Source organism: Falco cherrug, chromosome 1 (assembly GCF_023634085.1).
Source record: "Falco cherrug isolate bFalChe1 chromosome 1, bFalChe1.pri, whole genome shotgun sequence".
NCBI lineage: Eukaryota > Metazoa > Chordata > Aves > Falconiformes > Falconidae > Falco > Falco cherrug.
Window position 1 is genome coordinate 18,057,921 of NC_073697.1, and position 24,659 is coordinate 18,082,579.

A 24,659-nucleotide genomic window follows, 5' to 3' on the forward strand; every position below is an offset into this window, starting at 1 on the left:
CTATTTTTTCCATTTACAAACATTTCTCCAAGTGCTCTATAGAGGCCAATTCTAGGAAAGAAAAGGACAGCAAATGGATTTCAACTTAAGGAACCTAAGAAAACTCCTGGTGTCTTTCATGCAATTTTCCATTTTGTTCTGTTCTTCCTGTAGTAACCTAAGCGTTCTAGATCAGAAAAGCCTGACACAAGCCCACTGCATTTAGGAGAAAAGATTTTCATCAATTCTTTTAGCCTTTCATCAAGCCTAAAAACCAGTTTTCCTTTTATGTATACAGGATATATATGAGCAAAATTGAAGTCGGGATTAGAAATTTGTTCATTCTCCCCTTGATGGTGTGTTCAGAATCAGGTAACTAAAAAAAAAAAAAAAGAAAGCTAAGTGAGATACCAGGCCGAACAGGTCTTCAAAGCTAATAGGAACTCACTTTGTAGGTGGACGCTGAGGAAAATGAGGCAGTTTACTTCAGTTTTTGCCACATCTACAGAAGTGAATTTCATTAGATGCAGACTATGGAATAAAATTTACACAAGAAAGAGGACATTCAAAACAGCACAGCATAGTTCTTTATACTGCTCTAACATATTAATCAGTAGTTATTAAGAAATTGTGCCATGGAAGTGTTAAGTGGTATCCAAATACATGATAAAAGAGAGTTCACGTATCCCAAGACATACATAAAAATACTCCACCAAAAGCAGAACAGGAAAAAGGCAGGGAGATGATTTTCCCTCACCCAGGCAGAAAGACAGCAATACTACTAAGGCAAGAACAACAATAGCAACTTCTTGCTCATGATTCCTGGTGAGTCTTGAGTGTCAGAATCATGGAAGGGGAATTTTTGTCTTGCTAATGCCAGGAAGCTAGCTAGCTTCAACTCCAACAGGCTCCAACAGAGGTAAGATACAGTGGTAAATCATACGTAATTGCAAACACTAAAATAACTCCACCAAACACCCAAGCCCACCAAGTATAAAGGTAGATTAAACACATATAAAAAGTAGAATTACGAAAAAAAAAGCATTCAATTCTGCATCATTTGAATCAACTGCATCATTTTTCAACCTGCAAGTTCTTATTATAGAGCCTTAACTGTAGTGTCTTAATTTTCTCTTACTTCACTGATGTGACTATGCCTCAAGTGACTGTAACATGAGCACAGACACCAGGCTCACATGATGAAACCTACCTCGTTTCTCAATTATCAGGAATCCTCTGTCCTGTCCTCAAAAAGCGTGTAGGTGCCTCATGTTAGCGAAAGTAAGTGGGAAACAGGAGTTGACCCTGAGAACACACACTGAGGATCCCAATGCCTCTGCTCCCTGTATTAGCAAATGGGATGATGGGAGGGGGCCTGGAACTGGAAGAATTCCATCAACCTCTGGAGCCAGTCCCCCACCATCGCTGCTAAGCCAACAGCTGTGTTCAAAGAATATTTAAACAAACAGTGGCACTTGGGGGCACAAAACAGTACCCAAGATGTTTATGAAGTCACATCAACTTTCTCTGAGACCTGTCGTGTGTGTATGATCAGGGGCTCTTGTGCACATAAATAATTTAGTTTCCCCAAATGATTTCCAGGAGCCTTCAAGCACCTCGAAAAGGAGCCAGAAAAATAACAGAGAATATATGTAGGAAAATTCTTTCTGTCCTCTGAGTTTAACAATGCAACAAAACAGGCTTAAGTACTGTTAGTGATTCCAAGATCCAAGTTACAGCTCTATGTCTCAGGCTCTGCTTTACGGTAATTTGGATGTGAACTGATTTGGTTTGGACTCATTTTTACTGCTACATGGGTCTTACTAAGCACCTTTGTCCCAAGACAATACCTATGGAGAAGATGAGCCACAAAGCTGCACCACCTAGAATGGCTGTAAATTCAGAAGATACTGAAAATTTTCTTCACAGAATGAGTGGACTTCCCAGATTTCATGTTTTCATTTCTATAAGATCTATTTTTTCTATTCTACTGGAAATGTCACAGGCATGTCCCCATGGAACAAGGTCTGCAAAATCTTGGAAAGACCCAATGACTGCTCATCAGGACACCCCCAAGAGGCATGCTGTCACATTGCAGAGAGCCACAGCCATTGAGAAAGGCCTGACACCACCAAAAGAAGGCACTGTTTGCTTTCTGAAGTAGCACAGGACCTTTCTGATGAGGAGCTTGTGCTCTCAAAGATGTGCCTTCTAATCTGGTTGACTTATAGAGACTCCACTGTATTGGTCTCTCAAACCAGTGACTGACACTGATCACAGCCTTGAAATAGTTACTCGGCACGTGTAAAGCACAAACACTAAAATTAGCTCCAGTGGAGTCTTCAGAAACAGGACTAATTACTTAATGTTGATGTAAAACATGCAAACTGAATGTAGTAAAACAGAGTTCCTGCAAGGTTTTCCATCAGAAAATCTCAGGGTGTTATCAACAAAACGAATTCTGGCATCACTGTTTTACAAAAGGGAAACCTAATTATAGCATGACTATATGACTTGGAACTTGGAATCTGACGCAGGTCTATTTAAATCCTATCAGAAGCCCCATGCAGAATGCAGAGATACAGTACAGGAACAAAAAGTAGATATTGACATGACATGATAGAGTGAAGAAGTATTTGCACTTCCCTTATTTTTTAAAGCGCTTGATTCCCAGTTATGCAAATTCATGCTTACTCTACAGATAAAAAACATGCAAGCACATCTGTTTCTCACCTAGTAAAAGTTCTGGGTGGCCTGAAGCCGGAGCTAGCTGCTGGCAGGTACGCAGATAGCTTGTGACTGCTCTTTCAGTGGAACTGACGAGTGGGGAATTCAACTTGTCAATTTTATCTCCCACAGGAAATCCCCTCAGTACATACTAGATCACTAGTTGCCTCTCTGAGGTCAGTGCTAAAGGGCATGAAAACTGAACTGAAGCTGAGCAAGATTCTACCTCAAAACTCCTACTGTAATCATTTAAATCAAGAGGAAAAAGAAAACCCACTTCCCCAAATCATGCACTAAAGCACTTCATTCTGTGGCTTAACTTTTAGAAAATACGTATTAAAAAAAAACAAAACCAAAAACCCCCCAAAAACTTCTGATGGCAGCAGTTTCTTGGAGGAATTTCATATCCCCCCACAATGCCATCAGGATTAATGACAGCATTAACTCAGACTCCAAAATATAAATGCTAATAAAGCTGTGTTGCTTTTTCAAGAGTTTAATTCAGAGATGTCAGATGAAATGACCTATTACTGACAGAATTGACCTAAACCAATTGCTTGACTAAGCCCTTCCAGCCTGTTGGCTAAAAAAAAAATGCATATTCTTATACTTGAGCCTCTTCATGTGTTTTTGTGAACATAAAGAGAAAGTTTCTTTGCAATGTTAAGCTTTATACTAGAATCTGATGGTACTCGAACATGTCTGGCAAAAACTTATCATTAAACTCAGACTGAAAAATATGCTAGTAGAAAAGTTCTTCTTAAAATGAACAACAACCATCTATGAAGAGGAAGAAAAATTCTTGTTCCCTCTTTTTTTTTTTTTCCTTTTGAGACCTCTTGTTCTGGTGAAATATATAAACACTCACCAAAATCATATTTGCAGTAAACAGTGCTTTCTTTAATCACACCATGAAACATGAACAAGACAAAGTTTGAAGTCCGAGGGGGGGGGGGGGGGCAAGATTGTTGAAAATCACTTTCTCCTTTTCCTAGGAGAACCCTAGCATTACAGTTTATATTCAGTGTACTGTATATGAGTGCTGAAAACGTTTCAGTATGTTTACTTTTTCTCCCTTGTCCCCTTATAGCCATAGAGGCTGAAAGGACTTCTGACTTAAAAGATAAGCTCAAACTGCATTCCTCTGTTTTTACCAGCACCATTGGGCCCCAGGCTTCGGAACGAAAGTCCAGGCTGAGGCACACACAGACCCACCGTCAGTGGAGAAAAAGTTGGTATGTGAACTGTTACAGGAACCTGACCCCTACAAATCACTGGGCCGTGACAAGAGCCACCCGGAGGTGTTGAGAGCTGGCTGGTGTCATCATGAGGCTGCTCTCCATAATCTAAGAAGTTGTGGAGATGGGGGGATGTCCCAGAAGACTGGCAGAAGGCTAATGTCACCCTCATCTACAAGATGCAGGCACGTGCAGGACAAGCAGGTGATGAGGCCCAGCCAGCGGGGGTAGATGAAAGGCAGGTCCTGCTTGATGAACCTGATCTCCTTGTACAACAAAGTGACCTACCTAGCAAATGAGGGAAAGGCTGTGGGTGCTGTCTACCTGGACCTTAGTAAAGCCTTTGTCACTGTCTCCCACACCATTCTCCTGGAGAAGCTGGCTGCTCGCGGCCTGTACGTGTGCGCTCCGGGCTGGGTAAAAGGCTGGCTGGCTGGCCGAGCCCAAAGGGGGGTGGGGAATGGAGCCACATCCAGCTGGCGGCCGGGCACACGTGGTGTTCCCCAGGGCTCAGCGCTGGGGCCGGTCCTGGTTCGTGTGATCTGGGTCTGTGATCTGGGCGAGGGGATCGAGTGCACCCCCAGCGAGTCTGCAGCCAACACCCGGCTGGGCAGGGGTGCTGATCTGCTGGAGGGCAGGAGGCTCTGCAGAGGGGTCTGGGCAGGCTGGATCCACGGGCCCAGGCCACTTGGATGAGGTTCCACAAGGCCGAGTGCCGGGTCCTGCCCTGGGGTCACACCGGCCCCACGCAGCGCTCCAGGCCGGGGCAGAGCGGCTGGGAAGTGCCTGGGGGGAAAGGGCCTGGGGGTGCTGGTGGGCAGCCGGCTGGGCATGAGCCAGCACCGTGCCCAGGTGGCCAGGAGGGCCAGCAGCATCCCGGCTTGTGTCAGCAACAGCGTGGCCAGCGGGACCAGGGCAGTGACCGTCCCCCTGCACCGGGCACGGGTGAGGCCGCCCCTGGAATCCTGTGTTCAGGTTTGGGCCCCTCGCTGCAGGAGGGACACTGAGGGGCTGGAGCGTGTCCAGAGACGGGCAGCGGGGCTGGGGAAGGGGCTGGGGCACAAGTGTTGTGAGGGGCGGCTGAGGGAGCCGGGGTGTTTAGCCTGGAGACAAGGAGGCTCAGGGGGGGCTTATCGCTCTCTGCGACTGCCTGACAGGAGGCTGTAGGCGGGTGGGGGTCGGTCTCTTCTCTCAGATAACTAGCGATGGGACAAGAGGAAACGGCCTTAAGTTGCACTAGGGGAGGTTTAAATTGGCAATTAGGAAAAATTTCTTCATTGAAAGGGTTATCAGGCACTGGAACAGGCTGCCCAGGGATCACCATCCCTGGACGTATTTAAAAGACGTGTCGATGCGGTGCTTAGGGACATGGTTTAGTGATGGAATTGGCAGTCCTGGGCTAAAGGTTGGATTTGATGATCTCAAAAATCTTTTCCAACCTAAATGATTCTATGATTCTAAAGGCTTAAAGGAGTATCCAGGAACTACAGGCCCATCAGTCATACTTTGGTCCCTGGGAAAGTTACGGAACGCATCCTCCAGGGGCCCATCACCAGTCAAATGAAGCACGTGGCTGGGAAAAGCCAGCGCGGATTCACCAAGGGCAAGTGGTGCTGGATGACCCTGATCGCCTGCTACGACAAAGTAACCTGCTCGGTGGATGTGGGGGTGAGCGGTGGTCATTGTCCACCTGGATTTCTCCAAGGTTTTCCATACAGTTTCCCACAGCCTCCTCCCAGAGAACCCGATGCGTTACAGCCTGGGCAAGTGTCCGTGCGGTGGGGGAGAGCTGGGTGACAGGCTGCACCCAGAGGTGGTGGCAAACGGCTCCTCTGCAAACGGGCAGCCTGTCACAAGTGGGGTTCCCCAGGGATCGATATTGGGCCCAAGGGTGTTTCACGTCTTCATAAGCGATCTGGACGGTGGGATCAAGTGCTCCCTGATGAAGTTTGCCGGTGGTACCAAACTGAGTGGGGAAGCGGACGCTTCGGAAGGGAGAGCCACCCTGCAGGAAGGCCTGGATAGGCTGGAAGAGTGGGTAACGAGAACCTTATGAGGTTCAACAAGGACAAGTGTAAGGTCTTGCACCTGGGAAAACATAACCCCGGAGTGCAGGACAGGCCGGGATCTACCCGGCTGGGGAGCGGCTCTGCGGAAAGGGACCGGGGGATCCTGGTGGACACCAAGCTCAGTGCGAGTGAACAGCGCGGCGCTGCGGCAAAGCCAGCCGTCGGGGTGCTGGGCTGCATCGACAAGGGCATCGCCAGCACAGGTAAAGAAGTCCCTACCCCCCTCGGTGCTTTGTGAGGCCACACCTGGAATACTGTGTTCAGTTCTGGTCCCCGCTGTACAAGAAAGACGGGGACAGGCTGCAGAGGGTCCAGAGGAGGGGCACAAAGATGACCGGAGGACTGGCAAGGCTGCCGGGTGAGGAAAGGCTGCGAGGACTGGGGGTGTTCAGCCTTGAGAAAAGGCCGCTCAGGGGAGACCTTATCACCGTGTTCCAGTATTTGAAAGGTGACTGCAAAGATGGAGACTCCCTTTTTACAGGGAATCACATGGAAAAGACAAGGGGTAATGGGTACAAGTTACTTCTAGGGATATTCCAACTGGATACAAGAGCAAAATTCTTTGCAGTGAGAACAATCAGCCATTGGAATAATCTCCCCAGGGAAGAGGTGGATTCTCCAACACTGGACACTTGTAAGATTTGGCTATGCCATCTTGTCTAGGCTGTACTTTTGCCAAGAAAGTTTGGACCAGATGATCTTTGAGGTCCCTTCCAACCTGCTGTTCTGTGATTCTGTGAATAGGCTCACATGGCAAACTGCGTCCAATCTGCATCCAGTCTGCAAGGTACAAGTGGTTCAAGAGCCCTCCCACTCCCTGAGCAGAAGCTGAACCCAAATCCTTGAAGTCCTGACTGACTCCAGCTTTATCACACTTTACTCAGACCTTGTAACCAGGTCAGGCCCCCAGTTCCCATTTACACCAGCCTAACTCAGACCTTCCTACTTCTACTGTGAACAGGCACGAGTACCAAAACCCCCAACCACCTGAAGCCTTTTCACAGAACACCCACTTGTCACAAAAGCTGCCTGAAAGACTAACACAACAGCTAGATGGAGAACAAAACTTTTGAAATAAACATTATTCTTTGATCAGATCCTTCATAAGGACTTTGTTACAATTATGACTGCTTGGCACATTTCCCTTGTGGATCCTTCTGCTGGAAGAGCCGATTCATACACACAAAGTGAGGCAACTTTATGTTCCATAGGAAGGGGGTGATTCTACTACTTTTAAAATGCCATTTATAAACCCCACCTCTATCCATTCTAGCCTTTCAGCTGTGCTTTCACACCACAGCTCCTTTGGGCCTGAAGGTGAATTTTTACAAAAAGATACTGACGGGAATGTAATATAAACCATCTCTCCACACACGTAAGATAATAAATTTCTCAGGATGGGTGCTGATTACTGTTTTTGCCTAGTATCAAGAACACTGACAAATCTCAACAAATTCAGTGAATGAGACAACTGGACAACATGACACAGCAAGACGGCACAATAAATAATGCTAGGGGACCCAGGAGATCTTGAATGATAAGGTACCTACGTGCTTCCCTTGGTTGTACTTTTCTGCCCAGTTCCACAACCTTGGAGTGCAGAAGGTGGTTACTGTATCCCTAGGAGCCTTTGATACCATGCCTGAATCCAGAAAAAACAACAGAAAACTTCTCAAAATTATCCCAATGTGCTGTAAACTATCAAGTCACTGGTCACAAAAGAGACTTGTAAATAATGTCTCTCTCACAATAGAACCTTAATAACAAAGGTGATTTGGGGGCTAAAAAGCTAAGTTATTAAGGCAAACAAGGCAAATGTTCCTACTAGTATATCCATGTGGCTAGACACACAAATCCCAGTCAGGCAGAAGTTTCTGTTGAATCTTGCCCTAAATAATGGTAATTTCTAAAGCAACCAGCATCATGCCAGTGCTACATATCACTAAACAAGCACTTTATATCCAAAGTCCACAGCCCAGAAGGCTCACAGCAAGTAGCCTGGGCTGCTGGGAGAATACAACAGTCATGATAAGGACTTAGCACAGCACACGAGACTTGCTGAAGGCTTACAGTGATCCAAGGATTCGAAACATTAAAAAAAAAAATAAATTTGTCTCTGCTAGGAAGAAAAAGCAGCTGTGCATGAAAAAGAAGGTTGCAGAAAGAGGATGAATGCAGAATAACTACCATACAAATGGACAACCTTGCTTGTTTAACTGTATGGTTGGCTCATGTAGCTCCCACATAAATCTAACCTTGCTTGCTAATGCTTTATGATTCACTAAGAAAAGCTAAGCAAAGCAGGTAGCTGTGTGCTGGGAATCACTTCCATTAGGGCACTGGTAACATGATCAAATTGTGCTGATAGGAAGACTGACAGTGCTCTAGGAACACTTCCGTTGAGGAAATGCCTCCTGATAACCACTCAATCCTCTGTTATCTGTAGCATCAGTACGATAACCTTTTCCATAGTATAACTGGGAATGACGACTTTGTGTCATTATACCAACAGCCAGCTTTAGGAGCTACCAGGCAGAGTTACAGCTGCTTCAGAGCACTCAGCACTTGTTAAAGATACAGAGATAAACAGACTTGACCTTACTTTACCATTTCATTTATTGTAAATGAAGATTTTTCTCATGGATACATCAAGGAGACCCAGACCAGTTATTTTAATTATCACTTCAGAGGTCACTGATCTTTGGACATGATTATTCATTATTAGAGAAGTAACTGATAAAAACCAAGCCTTGTCATGGACTAAGACAACACTAAACAATGCCAGAACCTAAAGACAGACTTGACCTCAAGAAACCCATGACTTAATTATTAAGAGACAAGAAAATAACAGCAGATGATCATACAGGGCAGGAAACCAAAAAGACTGTATGTGCCAGGCCGACAGTTCCTATTTTGAACATACCAGTAGCCTGTGTGGCATCAGAGCAAGGGTGAACTATAATGAAATAAACAGGGTGATAGGCAATCAGCTGCCTGTGCTCTTTGGGGCCAGCTCCAATAGGCCTGAAAAGTGGTCAGACGGTCCTGCGGTAACCATACCCTAGGGGCAGTCTCCCTTCTCTATCCCAGAAAAGGTCACATACAGGAGACAAAAGGAGATGCAAGAAGATACAGTTGCTAGAGTTCTGCTGCACTCCCAATTCTTGACCACTCAAGGCTAAGGTATTTTTAAACCCACAACTGTGCGACCCAAGAAATTTATCTGCTTGACAAATGTCGAAATAGCTGTGGAGGAAGCGATCCCATTCTACAGTGCATAGCCAAGTACTCCTGCTTTATCCTCTAATTCTCTCCAGCTTCCAAAAGACTCCTGCAGGCTTCCTCAGTACATCAAAGTTGGCTTACCCACCTCAAGGAGACAGAGAATTGTTATATGCAAAATGCTCAACACACTCAACTCCCGTTTCAGTGGGCTTGGCCTGAATGCTCGACTGTTGGAGGTGGAGCAAAAATCAGGCTCCTTTATTGAAGCTTTGAATTCCAACGCTGTCATGACTTCAAGGCAAGAACAGTTAAGTGTTGACTGCTCTTCATGAATGATCTGCCCCTTGCAATGACAACTACAGTATGCACAGTTGAAGGCAGAGCTGCAGCTACGATCAGACAGATGCACTACTATAGAAATGTGAAAGCTGAACTCCAGAACTCCTTTGTATACTTTCTGAACTCTTTTGCATACCATCTTTAACTAAATATATAGATACTAAGACATGTTATTAACGATACATTCAGACCTAATTTTGCTGTTTGCAAAATAGCCTTCCACTTTTTGGAAAAAGTAGCAGCTGGAACAAAGGATTATTTCAGCACATTGTAGGATTTACCCATTATCCAAGCCACAAACAATATTCTAGAAGTTGGAATGGAGAGTTGCAGCAAAAGGAGGTAAGAAAAGAAATAGAATAGGATGAAGAGGAATGGGAATGTCTTCTGGCCACATGACTAACCTGTATTTGAGATAGCGGTATTAGTCAGAGACATGGAATACATTCAGAAGCACACACTAAGAGTCTACCAGTTCTCTGTGTGATGTCAAGGTGAGAGATGGTCATGACAAAACACACCTGTGCAACACACAGGGATATTCTGTTGCCATGAGTGGTGATCCCAGCAAGCGACCCTTCTGATCAACTGAGTAATCTGCGTGGGGTTTGCACATACACTGTACCTGTTGCTATGAGGGACAAGGGACTTCACTTTCCAGCACCAGCACTCCAGCAGATTTTCTTAAACCAGTTCTCAGTTTACCACATGGTACAGAAAGATGAAGCATATTTGCTGTCTACAGTACTACTCCATAGACAATTCAAGTATGCGAGTCTTGGATGATTCTTTTATACATAGTTTTGTCAGGTGTACAAGCAATTAACATAATGTGGAAAGTGAAGTGAAACGTCTGGACTTTGTCAAGCACTTCAGAAGAACAACAGATTTCAAGGGGAACAGTCAGCGTTGCTGTCTGAGGAAGATAAAAAGAGCAGCGGAACTCAGATTGACAGGCATCTGAAAGCAACCCTAGTACAGTTAGACTCCATAGACATTTTGCCAAAGTGCAAAATTAGCTCTGAAAGGCACCCGAGTTTATTTGAACAAATACACCAAAAACCAGAAAATCAGTAATAAGAGCAGTCTGAGGTAATACTAAAGCTTTTCAATGATCTTAATGCTAAAAGGAGAAAACACTTTCTGAGATGGTTTTTGTGCTTAGCTTTCAATGGGCTACCAGTGAAGGACTACACAAATTAGCTACAATTTCTATCCCAACCTTCCCCTTGTTAAATCCCTGTAATTCTGACTGACAATACCAAAAACATTACTGACGTTGCAGACATGAGAAGCATCAAAACAGACTTATACAGCAACTTCTTCAGGAAGAAAGGTTGAAAAATTGGCATGCCCCCACATTTTTCACAGCAAAGCATTCACCTGAACTTCTATGAAGAATAATAAAAATTTTTTATCGTCTGTGGAGGAGAACCCAGCAACAGAAAAATGTGGTGCTGAACATGTACTTCCCCCCAAAGAAATAAAAAGCATACATATAAATATATGTGATTCAAAGGAATTATAAGTACATAAGAAGAGACAGCTGTAGGACAAGCCATGTATTTTTTGGATATCCCAGTGTATCTGTTCTCAAGGACAGTGTGGAAATAGCTGACCTGGCTTTAAAGAGAGTTGAGAAGCCAAATTAGTCCATACAAAGCTCATTGTTACTGAATACCAGGCTGCTCCTGTGACCAAGTTAACTTTGTTTAGAGGTAACACTTCGTTTGGGGATCTGGCTATTATACTTGAGTCAGAGCCCTATCAGAGAAAAAAAGGTCTTCACAGTACAACAAGGAACATGAAATCCATTTTATGGGACTCACTTGAAGTAATCAGTAATTAAATCTGCTCCTAACCCAGTAATTTATCCTTCAGATCACATACTCTTAGCCAGTAAGATCTTTCCAATACTTCATTAAAACAAAACCAACCACCCCTTCCCTAACGTCTCATTAAGAAACAAAGCTCCCCACAGAGATCACTTGGCTGGCTGACACAAATCAGTAGAAATAAAGCACAACAAGTGATTTTCAAATTCAGGTCTGAATGCCAGCCGCAGAAGGTGTTGTTCTGCTTTGTCCTTTCTTTGTGTCCCTCCCCCCTTAAACAAAGCAGCACTGTTCTTTATCCCCACCCCAGACTCCAAGGCAGTCTGGAAAACGGCAATGCCATCACAGCATGCAGATGGTTTTCTCCAAAGAGAGGTGGCTGAAGGTAGTGAGCACTGTTCTGCTCCTGGAAGAGGAAACACTTTCCTTCAAGTGAAATAACCTGTTTCCAAGACTCAGCCCCATCAGCCCACCCTCTCAAGCCCAACTAGGATTTCTAAGCCACCTTTCTGCTATGCTGCTGTTGATGACCAGATGCTGGTCATCCATGAACCAAAAGGTGCATTGTTTTTCCTACAGACCCTTATATCTGTCAGCATCTTTGACTTACTTTCAAGCAAATATGCAGACCTTCCAGAAAAAATATCTAAATTCAGCAATCGAGCTGTGTATCAAGCATTTCTTTGATGCATTACTATGCTTTTTTTTTTTCTTAATGCATTTCTTTTCCCCTTCAATCAACAGGTACATACACTTTTAAAATGTGAAAGTAACTGCTGGATTACATCAGACATACTTGTATCATAGGTAAAATGAAGTAATATACCACAAAACCCCCAAAGAACTCACTGTGCCTTTAACATTCAGAAGCCTTGCTATGCTGTCCTCTCAAAGCTGCTTAATTGATGAGTAGCATTTCCCCATGTTTACCCTTCAGATGGCAAAGATCAACTGCATTAGGAAGGCAGCACAGAACGGATTCTCCACTTCAGCTGTGCTAACAGCCACAAACCACTTGATGTTTGCCCCTAGCTTTGTTCTGACTTGACTGTCAGTGGATGTCATAAATTCAAACTTGCATCCTGATGATGTCTCACATTCTTGAAAGTTTGCACAGTGCCTTCCACTCCATTAATAAAATCTGGCCCTCAGCTCACCGGCTTCTGTACCCTTGGGTGCTGTAGAAAAGACATCACAGACATCATGCATACAGACATCATTATATTAAAAAAGGGTTCACTTATGTGAGAAATGAGAAATACTGAAAAGACATGAACCAGGAAGTTGCTAACATACACAAGGGGCCAAGCTGCTTTGGTTTCCCAGTGGAAGAGAAGGGTGGTTTGTTTTTTTGTTTTTATTTAACTGTTTTAACATGGAGGCAGTCAGAAGCACTTGGTAAGCATTTTACCACTTGCAAGTCAGCCATTTTTGACCCTTCCAATTTAGATTAAAATTCTCTTCTACACTGTTAAACACACGCGGTACTTATCCTGGCCCACCTATTATCTTGCGCCTTCATTTAAGAGGTTTGCTGGGGTGGGTATTACACTGGCTTCTGCCACACATGCAGAGTCACTACAGAACACCTTCACTAGATGTAGTTCAGCTCACAGAAAGAGTTGTTGAGCTCCCAAGATTTCTCTTATGTCATCTTTCATTGTCCTCCTAAGTCCCACCTCATCATACAGACAGAAGACTTTTTGCAGCTGCAAAATGACCTGAAGACCCAAAAGAATGGGCCTCTATTTGGGCTTGCACCATCAGAGGATGACATTTGTATGTCTTTTATGTGCTTTAACAGAAGTACATGCCCACACCCTGATTATGAACCTGCTTCCACTTAAGAAATACTCAAATATTTTCCCACCACCTTCCAGGATCCTCCTACAAAACACTGGATACTCGATAAAGGAAAGCATTCCCTACACACAACAAATTTTTCAATCATTCTTAACTATTTATTTTCCCCAGATAGCTAGTTTTAGAAGGATGTAAGTTGCAAAGGAAGAGGCTGCTTAGAAGCATTCAAGGAGCAACAGTAATGAGCCCTCTAAAATAGAATCCAATGAGCAACTGGAATCCCTCCTTTGTAGGCTGTTGCCCTTCTCTTGTATAAGCAAAGACCAGCAAGAAAAACAGAAGTATGATAAACTACTAATGGCACAGGGCTGCTTATGTAGCACAGCAGATATGCCCCTGTCAGCCAATTCTGGTCAGAAGAAAAAAAGTAACCTTTCTCTCTTGGGTTAACATACAAGGACAGTTCTTTAATTAGAACAATAATGGGTTATATATCAGTTTTTTTCCTAGTCTGGTAAACTTCCTGCTGAAAATCAGATACCTATAAAAAGTAAAATCCCTCGCAGCCGGAGCATGCCCTGGTTGATTACTCTGCAAAACTTCAGAGTTCTAAAAAGTAGAAGGGGAGGAAAACATGGTGGGAGGAACGGGGGGAGAGGAGACATGGGGGGAAACTTGGGAAAAAGGAAAAAACCCACAAAAATGCTGCCACTTAAGATTTCCCCCCCCCCCCCGAAAATGATACACAGAAACATACTAAGCAAGCACACAGCAATTTTTCCATTCAAGGAACTATCTTCTCCGTCATTTCTCTTCTCATTTCTTCAAAGGGGACAAAGATTTTAGGTAGCCTAATCCAGCGGGAAAAAGATGTGTATTGGTGCATATTTCCAACCAGGTTCCCCATAGAAAACAAGCTTAAGCAACCACAGCATGTAAGCACATCTATTTTCTTGTAATAAGTTTTGAGCTGTGGGGTCTATTTCAACCGAACTGACCATGTCAAGTGTCACAGATGGCAAGTTCTACCTGCTTAACAGAAAACAGACACCCTCACACCCTCCCAGTGTCCTCAACAAGTATTAGACTAGGGAGCACTCCTAGTCTTTATTAGTCATCGAGTTCCTCAAGGTTGAGACAAAACCCCAAAGAAATTCAGACCACTTCTCAAAAGAGGCCAATGCCACCTTTCACCATACATGCATGACTTCTTAGAAACACCCGAATGCTTCCCACTGGGGCCCATCTGTTTTGTCATAAAATCAGAGTAATCAGGAATTTGGCCAAGAAAACTTGAGTGTAGGAACTCCATTTTATTCCTGCACAACCTTGTTTTCAGCTGATGGTACTGGGAGAAGGATTTCAGATGGAAACAGCTGGAACAAACAGATTGAAGGCAGATGGTCCACGAGATTCCCAGTTTCTTAACAGAGTTAAAGTTGTTAATAAATGAGTAGGGATAGCTGGGTTTCCCAGCTGGATTTCTGGGGTGAGCACTCATCATGTGCTCACGTTCCAAGGGCAATCATCTAAGAAACAGAAAAGACTGTCTGGGGTGCGTGTGTTTCCTTTTTCTGAGGATGGGGAAGTTAGGTCGTTAATCATCCTTTGCTACGTACCCATCAATAAAAGGAAATTGGGTATAACATACCATACCATAGACATTCATATTTGTCAGGTCAAGCTGCATAACCTGGATTCTTGTACTGATATGTGCTTCCCATAAGCTGTAACCTGATGCAAATTGTTTGCATCATACCAAAGTGGACTTCATTTAGCACAGTACACAAAAATCAGTTCCTGTTTCTACGTTATCTGAAAACATCTAAAGGAAGAATTCAACTGCCTTAACAATACTGTCTAGTCACCATAATTTTTATACTGTTTCTCAAAAAGCAGACATACCCAAATCCTCTGAACTCGCTGTTTGTTAAAACCCTAGCTGTTTACTTACTTTGCCTGTTGACAACTGTAGTACTGAAAATCTTCTGTCTTCACTTTAAAGGTCCTTCATATAGGTGTACTGTCAACACAGCTAGTCAGTTTGCCTCTGCTTCTATGTACACAGAATTAATTTTCCTTCTTCAAACTACACTGCTCTGAAAAATGCACAATTTTTCAACTGTGCTGGTATGCTGGAGGGAATAAAAATCATAGTATTACTGTGACAAGTGAAAAAGGCTTTCTTCCTTTAAGTCATACTACTACTAGCTAGAATACCATTACACAAGCAAGACTGTGACTCTTTCAGTTTTGGAACACCAGAACACTGTGGGCTACTATTCTTAAGAGTGAAAACCTTGGATAACCACAGGCCTCTGAACTTATTTCCACCACTGCAGCGCAGAATACTGTCAAATCGGTACTCTTACACCCTTCCTGACAGCACAGGTCACAAGCTTCAGTTCTGGTACGGACTGCTGGGACACAAACACTGCTCACACCCTCAAAAAGTCCCCAGTGCAGCCTGATGGCAGTTATTCATCATCCAAGGTTCCCACACCACATAAAATAAAGATTCCCTTGCAGAACAGTTTTGACTGTTTACAATACCACTAAAACACCGAGTTACTTAAAATCCAGTATCCTGCCTCCCACCTCAAAGTGCCTGTTTTAAGCAGAGTAGATTACATCACTGCCATAGCATCCAAGTGTAAACACACCCCAAAAAATGCCATACAAGTCTCAATGCCCAGGTATGCTAAAAAATAAGGAGGAAAGGAAAATACCCTCTTCCTTTCACCACAGTGTGCAAACTCTCCAGAAAGGAACCCACAGTTCCGCAGGTTTTTTTGAATTGACACTTAAGAACAGGACACTGACAATTTAAAATGTGCACAGCCCTTTTGTTGCAAATTTCTTAAGAAGGGCAGCAACCACAATGAAAGACAAGGGCAAGAAAAACAGTCACAAGGACACAAAAATACCCACACCCGCTGATCAATGTACTTTAGGTGTATCTTTTATTTACAGAGTGGAGATGCCTAATCAGAACTGGGTAATTCAGCTTTTTTGTAAAAGTATATAAATATATACATGAAACTCTATGAAGTAAACATTAACAACTGTGATACAGTAAACATTCGCTACTATCCTTAAGCTAACAGGCATCTATTAAAGCTTAAATGCTGATTTCAAGATGCCCTCTATAAAATAGCTGTAACTGTAGTAAAAGGGCAAAATTCTGTGCCATAAACAAGCTTTTAAAAGAGACTAGTAAAATGTCTTTATTTGTAATAAAGTTTGCCAGGATAAAAAACACTGCTTCATCCCTCCCACTCCCTACCCCATAAGAAACAAATATCCCAAAAGCTGCAGAACTGCAGGAAGTACAAGATTACTTTTTTCTTATTATTTACTTCTTTTTTAATTAAAATATTTTTATTTCAGTATTTTATCACATATTAAGGAAACTGCAGAAAATGCAGCTTTATTAAATATTATTTACTGTTATAAAAAAATTTCACATGTATGTCCACGGGGCTGAAGAGATTAGTGGTATTGTATGAGCTATCCCTTTTCCTTATAACCATATACCTTATTTGGAATGATGGAGAGACTTTATAGAAAAGACATTTGACAGCAACTGACGAAAGGGACTGGAAAACTATTGGCAGAACAAAGAAAACATGTGAGAGCCTCTAGACCTCCTTGCTTCCTTATTTTAAAAGCACTTCTGCTTCAGCATTTTATTTGTCTCTTTGTTGTTCCTCATGTTGGAGATGATTCAGGACATAAAGGACAACTTGATAGCAGAAAATGTACTGATCCTGCAAAGGAAAGGAAATCACATCACATGTGAAAAATGCTTGCACCACATAAGTAATTCATTATCATCTGCACTTCACAGGTGCACAGCACTTGATTTCAATACTATTTCTACAGTTAAATAAGAAAGACCCCACAAAACAAAAAACCCACAGTGGAGAAAAATGCAACCTCAATTTAAATACAGGCACTCTCCTGCCACTAAACATACATTTATATGGGACATTTATCCTCGTCTTTCACATCAAAAGCACCTCAGAGTAAGTACTTTATATAAGTAAAAATGAAGACATCAAGTGAATTTAAAGGTCTTGCATTAATGTCAACCAATATACAACTCTGGTGACAGTGCAAAGCCTTACCTTAATCTCAGCAATACAGGTATGTAGGCTAATACATGTTTTAGGGTGTGAGGTGTGGCTAGTAAGTTTTGTAATTTGGGTTTAGATTTTTTTGTATTTTGAGGGCTTTTTGTTGTTGTTAAACTACTATTTGACCATTCCTTCACATTCAAAGAAAAAAGTGCAGATTTTAACAAGACCTTCTGATGTCCCTCCCTAAAGTAGTTAGCTTTAGATCCAGATTATTCCTAAACCTTTCGGTTGAGTATCTCTTCAAAAGAGATTTCAAGACATCTCCAGCAGTATCAGTGATTCATAGCAGCTACAGTTAGGCCTTCTCTTCAGTTCATAATGCATTTTTTAGCCAAAAAACCTCAGCCGATTTCCTCTATAACACATTTTTGAAGATGAAAACCCTGTGTTTTTTTTCCTAAAAACACAGATAAAACCAGCACAGCATGTTATAAATCGCATGCATTTGTAACTGTTAAATGCATCCTGCTACTCACTGATATGCATCTGATTTAATTCTCACAACACAAACGTTCCATTAGAGGGCACAAAGACAATCATCATCGTGAGCTTCACAGAAAGCTTCCGGGCACATCAGAGTTAGCATTCCAATGCCTTTCCTTTAGCATCTATCTGGGGAAGCCAGACTCACCTCTGTCTGAACCATCCCATGTCTCTGCAGACGCATCGTGCGTACCAGGTCTGAGATGTCGAACTACCAAAACAAACAGTAAGTTAAACATTCAAAAAAGACATAAAGGAAACATCCCCACCATCAGACCAATGAATCCAGCTAGGTACGTTAACATCCAGTACTGAAACAACAATTCACTACAGCCTGTGTATGTCTGGTAAATAATCCAGCATGTGCTGTCTCTGGGCAATATGGATGTGGCCCTCCTAAATGCGACACCCTCCTTCACCTGTTTTCTTTCTCTGTGCTCTGGCTGTTTTGCTTACTCTTACTGGGAGCTGAGTGTGCAGAGGATAGAGCCTCTTTGTCCAATCTAACAAAGCACTTTATTCCCTGAAGTCTATAAAATTCTAGACATTTAGCAGATGCTTAGAAACTCCACTGAGCTAATCATGACATAGCTCAACTCTACAAAAATAAGGAAGCTAGCACCCTCCTGTGGATCACCCCAGAAAGCATAATCCCTGGTTGTGCTGGGAAAGCTAAGAATCACAGAATCACTTAGGTTGGAAAAGATCTTTGAAATCATGAAGTCCAACTGTTAACCCGGGACTGCCAAGTCCATCACTAAACTATGTCCCTAAGCACCGCATCGACACGTCTTTTAAATACCTCCAAGGAAGGTGATTCCACTAACCTCCCTGGGCAGCCTGTTCCAATGCTTGACCACCCTTGTAGTGAATAAATTTTTCCTAATATCCAATCTAAACCTTCCCTAGTGCAACTTGAGGCTATTTCCACTTGTCTTGTCACGAGTTATTTGGGAGAAGAGACCGATCCCCACCTGCCTACAGCCTCCTGTCAGGCAGTTGCAGAAAGTGATAAGGTCCTCCCCAAGCCTCCTTGTTTCCAGGCTAAACACCCCGGCTCCCTCAGCCGCCCCTCACAGCACTTGTCCCCCAGCCCCGCTGCCCGTCTCTGGACACGCTCCAGCCCCTCAGTGTCCCTCCTGCAGCGAGGGGCCCAAACCTGAACACAGGATTCCAGGTGCAGCCTCACCAGCCAAGCACAGCCAGGCTCCCCAGGAGAGTGATGTGGGAGATGGTGTCAAAGGCTTTACTAAGGTCCAGGTAGACATCCACAGCCTTTCCATCATCCGCTAGGTGGGTCACCTTGTTGTACAAGATCAGGTTTGACAAGCAGGACCTGCCTTTCATATACCCCTGCTGGCTGGGCCTGATCCCTGGGTTGTCCTGCATGTGCTGCGTGATGGCACTCAAGATGATCTGCTCCGTAACCTTTCCCGGCACCAAGGTCAGGCTGACCAGCCTGTAGCTCCCCAGATCCTCCTTCCAGCCCATCCTGTAGATGGGCGTCACACTGGCTAACCTCCAGTCAACTGGAATCTCCCCAGTGAGCCAGGACTGTTGATAAATAATGGAGAGCAGCTTGGCGAGATTCTCTGCCAGCTCCCTCCGTACCCTCGGGAGGATCCCATCCAGCTCTGTAGATTTGTGTGTGTCCAATTGGAGCAGCAGGTCATGGACACCAGTTTCCTCCTGGACTGTCAGGGGGCGGGGCGGGGCCGGGACACGACAGCACCCTGAGGGTAACTGATCTGGCTATTAAAGACTGAGGCAAGGAAGACATTAAGTATCTCAGCCTTTTCCTCACCCTCTATGGCAATGCTCCCCACAATATCCAATGAAAGATACAGATTATCCTTGGCCCTCCTTTTGTTGCTAACGTGTATCTGAAAACATTTTTTGTTATCTTTTATAGTAGTGGCCAACATAAGTTCCAGCTGGGCTTTTACCTCTCTAATTTTCTCTTGGCATAACCACACAACATCCTTATAGTCCTCCAGAGTTGCCTGCCCCTTCTTCCAAAGGCGGTAAAATTCAGTCCCCCCCCCCCCCGCCCCGAGTCCCAGCCATAGCTCTGTTCAGCCAAGCCAATGTTCTCTGCCACTGGCTCATGTTTTGGCACGTGGGCACAGCCAGCTCCTGCGCCTGTAAGACTGCCATCTTGAAGGATGCCCAGCCTGCCTGGACCCCTGGGCCCTTCAGGACTGCCTGCCCAGGGACTCTGTCCACCAGGATCCTAAACAGGCCAAAGCCGGCCCTCTGGAAGTCCAAGGCAACGGTTCTGCTGACCCCCCCCCTCCTTATTTCTCCAAGAATCAAAACCGACCATCTCACGATGGCTATGCCCAGCACAGCCTCCAACCACCACACCACCCACCCGCCCTTCTCTGCTCATGAACAGCAGCTCCAGCGGGGCATCTCCCCAGGCTGGCTCCCTGACCGGCTGTGCCAGGAGTTACCATCCACACACTCCAGGAACCTCCCAGACTCTTTCCTCCCCGCTGTGTTGCATTTCCAGTGGACATCCAGTAGGCTGTAAAGCTACTTTACATACCCTCATCTCCAGCTGAGATGTTTGTACACAGAGTTTTTGATTCAGTTGCCTGAACATACTTGGGTTCGCTTCTGGCTGCCCTCCAATAGTGCCTGGATCTCTGACAGACTAAATGGCACAACTCTCAGCCCTAATAGCATTTAACACGGTAGTTCCACTGAGTACATCCAGCCAGGTAAGGCAGGCATTTTAACTTCTCCTTCAGTTGCTTGAGTTATCATGGCAACACACCGTTGTTCCCAAGCCATACGACAGAAGACTGCTATGGTAGAAGATGCCATTGCAACATACCCTAGCACATCTGAAGTGGCACCTAACGATGTTAGATTGCTGAGGTGTCAGACAGGATACTTTTTACAAGATTCCCTAGGCTAACCCAAGAACCAGCAGATGTTAGAGCTTCTCACCCTCCCTCCCCCCTCCCCAGGATCATCAACAAAGGAACATTTCACAGGTACTGCCGTTTTACACCCTGATTTATGTTACATTAGGACAGGGGTCCTCAAACTGTTTAACCAGGGGGCCGGCATGCAGATGAAGTGGCAGGCAGTCATCTGCGGCTGCTTGGTTTCCCCCCCAACCCCCGGCGGGGGGTTCTGTAAATACCGGGGGCCGGATTGAGGACCCTGGGGGGGCTTGAGGACCCCTGCATTAGGACATGGACAGCATGCTACTCTCAAAAGCATGGCATATTCTTTACACAATTGTATAGATCCAATGAAACACATTTCCTGCAAGTCAAAAGCACAGCTCAGCCCATCATCCTCTTGGGTACTCACATCAAGGTCTCTGCTGATCAACCCTAAAATAACGTCTATACAAATAAGGGTCCCTGATCGTCCAATGCCTGCACTGCAGTGAGTTATGATAGGTCCCGATTTGTGGACATGACGCATGTAGGAAATAAAAGTAAGCAGGTCATCTGGTTGAGAAGGGGTGTCATGGTCAGGCCAGGCGATGAAGTTCAGATGGGAAATGTGCCGCACTTCACCTGTCTGAGGTTTAAAGACAACAACAAAATGTAACACATGGGAAGCGTAAAAAGACAAAAGTTAAGCTCCCAAAGGCAAACAGTCTCAGAAGAGAGGGATTTGCCCAATTAAGGTGTTCTGTAATTCAATAAAACAAGAGAAACTATGAGCTAAACTGAAAATAACTAGCAAATAATTGACTAGTACAAGGTTCACTGTGCGTCTAGACTGAACTGATCACACAGGGCAATGAACCAGCCAGACTGAATTAGTAGTGAATTTCATATTCCTATGTATGTTTCTGTGGCCAAAGGCACCTAGGCAGCCAAAATTTAGTCTTGTTAGCATAACGAAATCATCTCCTGGCCCAACTGTGCTCTCCTATAAAGGTCACAGGGTAGCACAAGATGCAGTGAGGAGGAGTTTCCTAGTAATTATCACTGGGCAAGGAGGAGAAGGCCCGCATTATCTCTTGATACAGACACTGTGACTGAAAGAAGGCAAGCCAGAAGTATGGGGATAAAAATGCCAACACTCAGAAAAAGAATTCTCAGCATGCAGAATTAGATTAACTTACCTGAATCTCTTCTAGCTCCAGCACTCTAATGATAAAGCCCTTCAGTTGCTGGAGTCTTACAAGAGCAAGCCGTAGTCTATCATTTATCATGGTGGTTTTATTGAGTACATCTGGCCAGTAACGCTGGCATTTTATCTTTTCTCCTTCAACTTCCTGAGTCATCATGGCAATCACAGTACAATTTTGCTCCCAAACCATCTGCCAGAAATCTGCTACGGTAGTAGGGAGAGGTCCTTGACATGCAATGTACACGAACTCCTCATTCCCCACTGGCATGCGAATGAAGCTGGCATTGATGTATCCACCTTCAATCCCAAGAGGTACTCTAGTGGTATCATCTGCAATCCCCACAGAACAAAAATACTTCCATGTTATGTGTGCACATAATTAGACCTTCACACAATAGAGATGCTGAGCCTTACAGGCTCAGATAGCGAACAGGATTTTGTTACAGGAAATCTACCGACAATAATATACATGTCTGTTTTTCCAATTTTACATGGGTAAAATTGACAAATATTTTCTGGCTCCATACGTATACATCATTTAAGACACAGGATCTGCTGAAACAACTGAAGAATCTGTGAACATCCACTGCTACCTAATACAGTAGTCTATTGTTCACTGATCTTAAACCCCTTTATAAATGCTTGCTTTAAATGTGTAGAAAATGAGTAGTAGATATGATTTTTCTCTACTCAGCAGAACTAGTATTGGGAAATCAAACCATCCCACTCCTGATCCAATTCATCTGACCATACAGGTGGTGACAAAATATCAACTGTGAACTTCAGATTAGTTAGGACTTACAAGGCAGTATGTTTTTGTATCTATTCTTTTTCCTATTCTCCTTTGCTTGTCCAATCAAACACTGATCCAAAGGTTTTAAGTCCTGAAGGTTCTGTAAAGAAGCAGTTACATGGGCATTAGAAAGCGCTGAACGGTAAGAGTGTTAAGAGCAGTTATGTAACCAAGATTTCAACAGACAGAACCATTAAAAAAAATCCTAATGTGGATATGCAAAATAATTCGGTCACAGGAAGGAATCTAATTTCACATAGCTAAGAAAACGGAACAAAGTAAAAAAACCCTATTATCCAGTGAATATTTTATCTCATTCTCCCAAAGAAGAGATCTGTAAAACGTTTGACTTAAGATTTCGGAAAGGCTGTTTTCACGCTTAGCAGCTAGATTTCACAGCCTTTGTTTACCTTGTCTATGCCTGTTAACGTCTATTCATTTGAAGAAAGAATGATGTAAACACTTCTGAATTGAATTCCTGGTTCAAACTAACCTCATCTCTCAGCAGCTAGTGGGGGGAACGGAGAGAAGTCTTTGGTAAAAGAAGTCTTTAAAACCCTTTAGAGCTGCAAATTAAAGAGCTGTGGTATTTAAAGCAGTGATGAACCAGCCATTCTATTTCTAAGTGTTTCATGCTAGAAAAAAGGTCTTTGAAGGACAAATAGTTACTCACTTCAATCTCTTTAGAAGGGACTCCCTGTTCCAGCAATCCACGCAACATCCTGATCACTGACTTCAATTTGGCTCCTGAGTATTTGCCTCCAGGGAGCACATCCACTGTAGGGAGTGCAGAGATCTCTTCATTTGTCACTGAAGGGATACCTAGCAGAAGAACAAGACCGATTGATATAAATAAATAGCTAAAACTAGTGAAACAAACTCTAGTGCAATCTTGGATTTCCTTGTTGCTGTCCACCACTGTATTACCTTGTTTTCCCTAGAATGTGTCCATACACCAGAGAGAATACACAAATGACCTCACAGTTTGACAGGTAAAACCAAATTAACTAACAAAACCAGTATGATGCAAAATCAGCTTTGATGAATCCAGGAACCAAAGGGAGTATTTTCCTGAACTTCCAATACATTCACTGAAAGAAACTTCAAATACATTTAAAATTTAAGTTCTTCACACAATAACCTACAAATCTGATGAATGTACACAGGGATGAATTCAGAATTCTCCACTTGAAACATCACAGTCTGTGACTTCATTTTTAACACACTCAACATGTCTTCCAAGTGGTATTCACAAAATGTGTTAAAGCAATCTTTTTTTCAGGCCTTCTATCAGGCCTTCAGTGTTTCTCTGAAGCACATCAAAATTAATAAACCAAGAATCTCTCTGGTATCACAATTAAAAGTGTCTTAGATGTAGTCTAAAAGTTTGCCCAGACTATCTTTTTTTTCTGTTAATGAACGCAGAGAAAAAGCTACTGTATATGAATTTCAGGAACTCACAATTCTAATGCTATCTCAAAAAGAAAAGTCTAGATTCTGCCAAACCCATCACACTGAGCAGTGTTCCAGTCTGCCACTCTAAGCAGCAGTGGAAAAATGAGAGTCAAGACAAAGAAAAAATATTGCCTAATTTGAGCATGGAATAGCTGGTATGTGAAAAACACAATATATCAAACTGATCACGGACAAACACCTATACTGTTACAGCTTTTGTCAGACTGATACTATGGAAGAAAGCATTTCAGCTAGTTTCAATTCTGCTACATCTACCTGCACAACATTGCCAATACTTCTTCCTATTAACTCTCACACGCTTACTACACAAAGCTGTGAAGAGCCTTTCCAGTGGGTTGCTGAGCTGCTACATTTCCCGTTATACCTGTCATTACACCCTCAAAACACATCCAGGGCCTTTTAAAACTAACACCTGACATTTTGTCTATGTAACATGATCCTCA

At 43.5% G+C, this 24,659-nt stretch overlaps 1 protein-coding gene across 7 annotated transcripts in view; it reads right to left on the bottom strand.

Moving 5' to 3' along the window:
- Window positions 1–16,155: 16,155 nt before the first annotated feature.
- The window catches only part of PTPN13 (protein tyrosine phosphatase non-receptor type 13), a 126,489-nt gene continuing 117,985 nt past the window's right edge, over window positions 16,156–24,659 (bottom strand). For all 7 annotated transcript variants that reach the window (XM_055727792.1, XM_055727783.1, XM_055727788.1 and 4 more), the window contains 6 exons: window positions 23,414–23,562; window positions 22,750–22,840; window positions 21,940–22,277; window positions 21,171–21,386; window positions 17,989–18,051; window positions 16,156–16,985 (listed from right to left, as the gene is read on the bottom strand). In XM_055727792.1, the coding sequence (XP_055583767.1) occupies window positions 16,905–16,985; window positions 17,989–18,051; window positions 21,171–21,386; window positions 21,940–22,277; window positions 22,750–22,840; window positions 23,414–23,562 (938 nt within the window). In that variant the 3' untranslated portion in view covers window positions 16,156–16,904. The remainder of the gene's footprint in view (window positions 16,986–17,988; window positions 18,052–21,170; window positions 21,387–21,939; window positions 22,278–22,749; window positions 22,841–23,413; window positions 23,563–24,659) is intronic.